The following is a 9944-nucleotide window of genomic DNA, read 5'->3' on the forward strand; positions in this document are numbered from 1 at the left end:
CCTCAAACTCCTGGGCTCAAGCAATTCTCCTGCCTCACCCTCCCAAGTAGCTGGGACTATAGGTGTGCACCACTACGCCTGGCTAATTTTTTCTATTTTTAGTAGAGACAGGGTTTTGCTCTTGCTCAGGCTGGTCTTGAACTCCTGACCTCAAGTGATCTTCCCGCCTAGGCCTCCCAGAGTGCTATCATTACAGGTGTGAGCCACCATGCTCCGCCCCAAATTGGAGAATTTCTCGTCGGAAGCTCCTACTCACTATAATTTTGTTGAGGGCAGGAAGTGTGTCTTATTTTTATGTGCCCAGCACTCAGCATGCATCTTTAGACATGGTAAGAATTCAAGAAATTCTTCCTGCAGAAGGCATGGACGAGGACTCTGTGAGGCCTCAGTTTGATGAAGTCACTTAAAGGCTAATGCAGCATTAATGCTTGATAGATAGAAACGTACTGTCCAGATCAAGGTAATGTATGAGACAGGTAATGTGCTGTTTAGAGGACTCCTAGGACACAGTGTAGAGCTCCTTTCTGGGTGTCACATTTTAAAACGGATATTAACAAACACAAGAGCGTGGCCACAGAACAGTCAGAGGTCTGGAAACCATGTCATATGAGAACAGCTAAAGGAGCTGGGGAAGCTCAGCCTGAGAAGAGCAGATGGAGTGGAGAATTTGATAGCTTACCTGAAATATCGTAAAGTGAAGGGAGTCAGCTTTCTCTCTTCTGCCCCAAAGGACAGAGAGCTAGTGACTAAAAATTGCAGAGTAACAGAATTTTATTCAGTAAAGCACAAACTTTGTAATAGCCACAGCAATCTGATAGGGGAAACAGCTGCCTTTACACTTTTTTTTTTAACAGCAGCTACTGCTGCTCAAGTAGAGGCTGGGTGACTCTCTGGTCTTGGGCATTTGGATGGAGGTAGAAGATAACTCAAAGGCCTCCTCCAACTTGAGTTTGTGATTCTATTAGTGGTGAAAAGTTAGGAGGAAAAAAATGCCTTTTCACTCCAGCTGGCTTTATTTTCTCTCTCATTTTACATATTTTGTTTTGACTATCTATCTAATGAAAGCACAGGAAGAATCCCTAAACATGTTATTTTGGTTCAGCTAGCAATTATTGAGCACTGACAATAAGCCAAGCACTGTACTACTAGGGGCTGGAGGTGCAACAAAGGGGAATAGATGGCTCTGTCCTTAAGGAGCTTCTAGTTGAGTGAGGGAGATGGTTTCTGCTTAATAGTTTGACAAACATGGTCTTAAATTTTTGAGATATTTTAATTACTTAGATATTTATTTCAGAGAGATTTTTAGGAAATAAAGACAAAGTGATAAAATAAATGTAGTTTTGAAAGGACACCAATTACAACATAAATAAAATGCTTTTTTTCCCCTTTCTTTGAGTCAATATAGCATAGTGGTTGAAAGCAGAGTATCGGGCAGACTGCCTGTGTCAGATCCCAGCTGTATGACTTACTAGATGTGTCATTTAACTTCTCTATGCTTCAGTTTCCTCATCACTGAATGAGGATGGTAGTGGTTACAAGAATTAAATGAATTAAAATATATATTACAGCACTTAAACCATAATGCCTGGCCCATAGGAAACACTTTGTTAGGGCTAGCTGTTATGTTTCCTTTGGAGTGTGGTCCTGTTCCCCTGGCCATTATGCATGTGGTTTGATGCCCCTAATCATTGTTATTAAAGGGAAACAAATACCAAGGATCAAGAAGTTGGTGAAAAGAAGGTAAAAAGAGAAGACAGCATCAAGCCAGAGAGAAGGAAATCAGAGAGCTTTTTAGGGACTGCTGAAGAAGGTATGAATGATAGTTTATAATAGTCTGCAGTCCTTCGACTGATGCTTTCATGAGCATCAAAGTTATTTAAATATGTTTCCCAGATGCTATACATAATCCTCCTACCTTTGATAATTTGTTTTTCCCTGCAGTTCAGCCTAGGTTTTCTGTTAATTGCCAATCATAGCGTCATCACAAAACAGTAATAACATCCAATTCTATTTATAAAGCAAACCTTCACCCAGTCTCATCATTATCTTGCACATTGTCTGGAAAGATATTTTGCTTCTAATTGTCTGACATCTTCAAAATAGTTTTAAATTTAGCTCAGATGGATGCTGTAGAATCCAATAAGAAATCATATTTTATAGAATTTAAATGGGATCTACAAGTAATTTGAAAGTTATAAATTAACCTTAATTTCAAAACTATTTTGATGGAGCATTAAGGTTTCTGGTATGCCATTTACAAACGATGCCTTCCTATATTTAAGTTCCTCCTAGTCAGAAAGTAAGATATTAACTCTTTCAGATCATCTGGTATCCCTTTCATCCCTTCTCAAGTCCCTTCTCCTTTCTCTGCCCTGCTTTGTGCCCCAGGATGCTGACCCTAGTGGACTGCATCTCCTGGGCTTCCTATTAGCCAATGGGAGGCTGCAGCAGACAAAAGGATTGGAGAGAGGTTGGGTATTACTTCCCCTCCCTGCCTACTTCAGCACCTTGTGTGCCTGGTAGAGGTGGTGTCCCTCCACAACTCTACAGTTTCTATAATGCAGTCCGTTCTTCCCATTTCCAGCTCTCACTAGGTTCCAAAAACTGACCTTTCATCCTCAACCCCTCAGTCCTTTCAGACTTAGGCTTCCCGCTGCTGCTAGTCACTGGATGCTTTGCCATTCCTTGTTTGTTCCCTTAACTCTAACTAAACTTCTGTATGTAGTCACTTCATTAAGGAGTCTTTATTTGAACCAGCCATGGGTACATTCTGTTTCCTTCAGAACCCTGACTGGCACAGGACCCAGCAGAGTGTATGGGCATTTAGCTAGTATTGAGTTCACTGAGAAGATAATACAAGGACTTTGTGAATTAGTGTCATTAATGTCCACTGTGATGGCAGAGAGCTGTACAATGTTAGGAGGGGAAGCCCATTAACTGTCTTTTTAGAGAGATTCTGTCTCTAGAATAGATCACTGGTTGTAGGTAAAACAACCATTGTAGGTAAACTAGAGAGAGCACTAACATGAATTCTGAAAACTGGACACTTTGACCTAGAAAGTAATCAGGTTCTTTTTTTTTTCCTTTTATATTTCATCCAGATGAGCTAAAACCCTGCTTTTGGAAGCGACTGGGTTGGTCTGAACCATCCAGGTAATGAGATATCAAATGTTTGTAAGTTAAAGCTCATGGTTTATAGATAACATGAGCAGAGTTAAAACATTTACCAGTGTCTAAATAAACATTAATGACAAAGATTCGAATTCAGACAAAATTGGTCAATTTAAAACATGTTAATGTTTATAGTTAATTAAAATATAAGGTGAAATTAATGCCAACTTTGATTAAATAAGTGTCAGAGTCAGCCCAAGAACAGTTTTAATATGGAGCAAGTGCAGATGTTGCTATTAATTGCTTTGCAGTCATTTTGCATTTTCATGATACACTTTTGATCATAATCTCTCTTGATTATAAAGACCAAAATTCCCTTCCCTTGAATTCTATTAAATAGAAAGAGGATGTTGTTTGTGTCTTTGAGAAATATACATACCAACTTGAAACTCCCTTTTTTTGTTCTTTAAAAAACACGCGCACAGGATAATCGTGCTGGATCAGAGTGACTTGTCAGACTGACTGGAATTGGATCGTAGATGGACTCCTGGCCTGGGTTTGAGCGTCCTGGTTGTGAGCTCCTTTCTTTCTCTGCTTCGGTTGCCATGAGGGCAGTGGTTCCAGGTCTCAGCTCTCACTGTTCAGCTGCCACAGCAGACATAATGGTTTGGCCCCTCTGCTGGCAGCACATTCAACCATTTTCAGTCAGATTTCTGAAAACTGAGAGGTTTGTGATTGTAAACATTTTTTGTTGTGCCCAGAATGGCTTTTGGTTTTGTTTTAAGTCCTGTTATGTAATAAAATGTTTGCTTTTAATACTCATTAAGTTTCAGCGGTGAAAGATAGATTTCTGTGTTTGAATTGTTGGGAGCTGGGGAGAGAACTGCCACCCAGAGAGGCCTCAATTTCTGTTCTAAAGTTTGACAAATAGGCCGCTACTGCTTCCACTCATTATACAAACTGGCACCAGTCATCCGTGTTTTATAACAGAAATACCGCCTGTCCACTTGGCCGGGATAGCTATATTCCCATTCCAGCTAGAATTGCCTTACAATACTGGTAGCAATAAAATCCTAAGATATTTTGAACTCTTTAAGGTGAACAGACATTATCCTCATATATTTTGGATTGTACACCTCACATCATTAACATGTTGGAGTAATGAACTTGTGGTAAGACTAACATCGCAACATTTTCTCTATTTTAGCTTCTTGTGACTACTGGCCACATGCATACATGTATCTAGCCTGGTTTTTATAGGATTCATATACCTTCATCTAACTCCAGTTTGGAGTTTTCACATATGAATAAAAACCTTTTCTCGGAAACTATTTTCTGTTGTACACAGTACTAGCCAACCAACATTTTATTCTGTCTTGGTGAGTAACTGGTAGGTCTTTTGTTTATGAAAACTGAATAGTTCCTATTGCGGATGGTTATATTCATAATTCTTTGTTCCCAGAAATTTTACCCTGCACAGATAAAATGGGAAGGTACAGATCTATTTGACCATTTTAAAGTAAGGAAACAGTTCCTTGCCATTGTAACCAGAGGAACAAATAAGTTTATAAATAATACTATGTAAAGAAACTTTGAGGGATACAGAGACTTACGGTATACAGTCTTCCTCTCAAAAAACGTATTTTAATCAATGAGACAAAACCAATATACAGGCCAGCCGTAGTGCCTCATGCCTGTAATCCTAGCACTTTGGGAGGACGAGGCGAGAGGATCACTTGAGCTCAGAAGTTTAAGACCAGCCTGAGCAAGAGTGAGATCCTGTCTCTACTAAAAATACAAAAATTAGCTAGGCATCATGGCATGCACCTGTAGTCCCAGCCACTCGGGAGGCTGAGGTAGGAGGATTGCTTGAGCCCAGGAGTTTAAGGTTGCAGTGAGCTATGATAACACCACTGCACTCTAGCCAGGGTGACAGAGTGAGACTCTATCTCAAAAAAAAGAAAAAAGAAAAAAAAATACCAACATACATAAAAATGTAAGAACTAATAGCAGATGTATCATGATAAATGAGTTATATTATGGCATTAACTTTTAGTATTCATAAAGGATGCAGGTCCTACACAAACTCCTGCTGATAAGGAATGTAATCTCCTATGTACAGAGTAAATGCTTCTATGTGGCCAGTGACTGTGGAATATTCCAATATTAACAATAATAATAATAATGCTGGTAGGTATTTATTGGTTGTAGAGCAACTATGATGTGCCAGTTACTTTATATACATTAATCCTTTTCCTGCACATAGCAGTCCCACTTTAGTATGCTACTTCTCCCACTCTCGTCAGCTATTTCAAACTTGTAACCCTCACTTCTCAACACTCAACAGATGACTGTACCTCCAACTTTACAGAAAAAATAGAAGCCATCATATGGGCACTAACTCAGCTTCCCACCACCAAAACTACTAACATGACCACATCTATCTCTGTAGATAGATGTAGTTGTAGGTAAAGCAGTCTACCCTGAACTAGAGATGGATCTATTCTATACCTATTATTTCTACTTTCCTTCCTGTTATGCTGAAGGAAGTGTTCCTCTTCCTGTTCTAGGCCAATTTCACTTTTTGTCCACTCAGGGTTATCCTTCCCAGGTTATCCTATTTTCAGTAGCTTTAACCCCTTCTTCTTTATGAGCTTCTTTTCATAGCCATTAACACCCTTGGATTTTCCTATCTTTAAAAAGTGTTTCCTGGATCCCACCTTCCTTTCCAGCTACTGTCTCATCACTCTCCTCCCACTGCAGTTAGAGTTCTCAAAATAGTTGTCTGCACCTATCTTTAGTGCCTCATCTCCCACTCACTCCTCAGTGTACTAGAATCTGAATTCTACTCCTTCCATTCTCTAGCAGTCACTAAGGTCACCAGTGATTTTCATATTCCTGAATCCCATGGACACTTTGGCTTCATTGTCATTTGCTCTCTTAGGCTGTTCCCTTGGCTTCTTTAATGGTTTTCCTCTGATTTTGCTTCTGTCTCTCTGGTTACTTCACCTCAGCCTCTTACAAGGATTCCACCTCTATCTTTTCTCACTCCAAGTTTTCCTTCTAAGAGACCTTCTTCACTCTCATGGCTTCAGTTAGCACAAGACTGACAACTCCCAGATTTGTATTATGAGTCTAGGACCAGATTACCCATATAGTCAATGTCTCCATTTGGATTTCCTTCAGGTGTCTTACTGACATACCCAGTACTGAACTCATAGTCTTAACCTCCTCCACCTCCAGCATTCCCCTTAAAATCAGTGGTATCATTGTCCAGTCAGCCACTCAAACAAGAAACACAGGAACCGTCTTTGACTCTCCTCCTATTCCTTTACTTCTTACATAAAAAAATCAATCATTAGCCAGGTTCAGTGGCACGTGCCTGTAGTCCCAGCTACCGGCAGACCTCCAAAATCTATATCTCTTATACCCACCTTCTCTCCATTTCAATTGCCGCTACCCTCCCTCATCCAGACCACTAGTAACTCCTACCTGAACCATTACAACAGCCTCCTCAAATGGCCTTTTCCATCCAATCCCACACTCAGCACATCTTTTTGAATGACTCCTATATGCCAGACACCTCTCTAAGTGCTTAGGCAACAGTGAACAAAGTAGAGCCTTGGCTGTCTTGAACTTAAATAAGCAAATAGATCACATGGTAAATGCTATGAAGAAAAGAAAAAGTTTAAAGTGACAGTCATGGGCAGGGGCAACTTATCATTGGGTTGGGTATTCAAGAGAAAGCTGCCCTGAAGAGGTGGCCTTTAAGCTTTGATTGGAATGATAAGAAAAAGCCAGTCTTGCAACTCTGGGGTATGAGCATCCTCTGCAAGGTGAATAGCAAGTTGCAAAGGATCCGTGGGAAACACCAAACCGGAACAGCCAAAGGCCAGTGTGGTGGAGGAGAGTAAACTGTGGGGAGGCTAACTGGAGGTGAAGTGAGGCTAGAGACTGAGCAGGGATTATAGAACACAGTACAAGGTAGAACTCCAATGGAAGGTTCTAAGTGGGGGGCGGGCAGAGAGAGGGATAAAACTGATTTACATTTTTTAAAGATTTCTTTGGTACTCTTGCTTCTCTAATTTTTTTCTCCACAGTAATTTTTTTTTCTTTTTCTTTCTTTTTTTTTTTTTTTTTGGAGATGGAGTCTTGCTGTGTCACCTGGGTTAGAGTGCCATGGCATGTCAGCCTAGCTCACAGCAACCTCAAACTCAGGGGCTCAAGCAATTCTCCTGCCTCAGCCTCCTGAATACCTAGGACTATAGGTGGGCGCCACCATACCTGGCTACTGTTTTGTTTTTTTTTTTGGGTAGAGATGAGGGTCTCACTTTCTTGCCCGGGCTGCTCTCGAACTGCTGGCCTCAAATGATCCTCTTGCATTGACCTCCCAAAGCTCTGGGATTACAGGTGTGAAAAAGCTGAGTCTTTGTACCAAAAAATAAATGTCTGATTAATCACAAATTTAAATGTAAAAATAAATACATAGAGGTTAAGAAAATTTAGGTTACTGTTTTTTAATCTTGGGGTGGAGAAAGCTCTTCTAAATCATGACCTCAAAGTAAGAAGAGATTGGTGAGTTTAGGATATAAAAATGTAAAACTTCTTGACTACAAATAGTGCCTCAACAAGGATAAAGTTAACAAAGTGAGTGTAAATAATTGCAATATATTGTATAAACAAATGGTTTATATCTCAAATATACAAAGAGATCTATGCCACGTGCCGTGGCTCACGCCTGTAATTCTGGGAGGTGGAGACAGGAGGATCACTTGGGGTCAGGAGTTCGAGACCAGTCTGAGCAAGAGCATGACCCCCACCCCCCATCTCTACTAAAAATAGAAAAATTAGCCAGGCATGGTGGCATGCACCTACCTGCAGTCCCAGCTACTCGGGAGGATCACTTGAGACCAGGAGTTTGAGGTTGCTGTGAGCTAGGCTGATGCCACAGCACTCTAGCCCAGGTGACAGAGCAAAACTCCGTCTCAATAAAAAAAAAAAAAAAACGTTCTAACATGTAAGAAAAACGCCCTAATAGAAAAACAGGCAAACAATTTGCAAAAGAAGCAATACAGATGGCCAATTACCATTTTAAAAGATGTTTCGTTTCACTAGTAATCAAAGGAGTGCTAATTAAAACAGGATAGCTTTTCATCTAACTGATTACAAAGAGGAAAAATATAATTTCTAAGATTGGTGAGTATGTGGGGAAACGGACATCTTCATTCACTGTGTTGGGGGTATAAACTGGTACCACTTGTCTGGAGGGAGGGATATTTGCCAGTGTGTATTTTAAATGTGATTATTTTTTGACCCAGAAATTCCATTTAGACCAGTACTTCAGAAATTTTGTACATGTGAATCACCTGGAGATCGTGTTAAAATACAGATTCTGACCGAATAGGTCTGAGGAGGGGCCCAAGCTCCCAGGTGGTGTTCGTGCTGCTGGTCCACCCAGATTTAGAGGACTTTATCCTAAAGCAGTGTTCCGGAACACTGGCTGCACATTAGAACCTTCTGAGGAGGTTTTAAAAATACTAATGCTCAGGCCTTAGCCTCAGATTATTTGATTTATTTTGTCTGAGGTGGAGCATGGGCTTTAAAAAGCTCTCCAGGTGATTCTAATGTACAGCCAGGATTTAGAACTATTGTCCTAAGGAGAAAATTGGACTGTACACAATGATATGTTTTCATAAAAGGATGTTTATTGCAACATTGTTTATAATATCAAAAAATTAGGGCCGGGCGTGGTGGCTCACGCCTGTAATCCTAGCACTCTGGGAGGCCGAGGCGGGTGGATAGCTCGAGGTCAGGAGTTCGAGACCAGCCTGAGCAAGAGCGAGACCCCGTCTCTACTAAAAATAGAAAGAAATTATATGGACAACTAAAAATATATATAGAAAAAATTAGCCGGGCATGGTGGTGCATGCCTGTAGTCCCAGCCACTCGGGAGGCTGAGGCAGTAGGATCGCTTAAGCCCAGGAGTTTGAGGTTGCTGTGAGCTAGGCTGACGCCACGGCACCCACTCTAGCCCGGGCAACAGAGCGAGACTCTGTCTCAAAAAAAAAAAAAAAATTAGAAACAACTAATAAGCTGGGTGTAGTGGCAAGCACCTGTAGTCCTGTAGTCCCAGCTAATCAGGATACCGAGGCAGGAGGATCACTTGAGCCCAGGAGTTTAAGGTTGTAATGAGCAATGTTTGCACCTATAAATAGCAGCTGCACTCCAACCTGGGAAACATAGTGAGAAAAAAAATAACCTAATGTCCAGCAATAAAGGACTGGTTGGGAAAATTATGGAACAATTATAAATGGATTAATTAGAAATTATACCGTAGATACAAATTTATTGACACAGAAAAATGTCCATAACATATTATGGAATAATGCTAGTAGTGGTATGCTAGTGGGTTTATAATAGGACCTCGTTTATGTAAATTTATAAATGTCTACATATGGTAAATGCATAGGAAGATATCTGGAAAGATGCTTATTAAAATAGTAAAATGGTCCTTTGAGGTGATTTTAACTTTTTATAATTCTTTGTAAAGCTGTTTTCATTTTGGGGAATAGAAAGGGTTTAGAAATACTTAAAACTCAAATCAGCTGGACACAGTGGCACACATCTGTACTCCCAACTATTCAGGAGACTGAGTCAGGAGGATCACTGGAGCCCAGGAGTTCACAACCGCCTAGGCAATATAGCAAGATCCTGTCGCAATATAAATAAATAAATAAATAAATAAGATAAACTCAAATCAATGAGAGGGAGGACTAGAATGTCATTAAAATTAAATAGCCATAAACCTAATCAATTTATTATAGCTCATTTGA

General features: G+C 40.3%; 1 protein-coding gene across 3 annotated transcripts in view; it reads left to right on the top strand.

Moving 5' to 3' along the window:
- TEX14 (testis expressed 14, intercellular bridge forming factor) overlaps nucleotides 1–3633 on the top strand; it is a 79064-nt gene extending 75431 nt beyond the window's left edge. For all 3 annotated transcript variants that reach the window (XM_069481119.1, XM_069481118.1, XM_069481120.1), the window contains 3 exons: nucleotides 1701–1810; nucleotides 3102–3153; nucleotides 3597–3633. In XM_069481119.1, the coding sequence (XP_069337220.1) occupies nucleotides 1701–1810; nucleotides 3102–3153; nucleotides 3597–3633 (199 nt within the window). The remainder of the gene's footprint in view (nucleotides 1–1700; nucleotides 1811–3101; nucleotides 3154–3596) is intronic.
- Nucleotides 3634–9944: the final 6311 nt, after the last annotated feature.

The sequence above is a fragment of the Eulemur rufifrons genome, chromosome 9, assembly GCF_041146395.1.
Source record: "Eulemur rufifrons isolate Redbay chromosome 9, OSU_ERuf_1, whole genome shotgun sequence".
Taxonomy (NCBI): domain Eukaryota; kingdom Metazoa; phylum Chordata; class Mammalia; order Primates; family Lemuridae; genus Eulemur; species Eulemur rufifrons.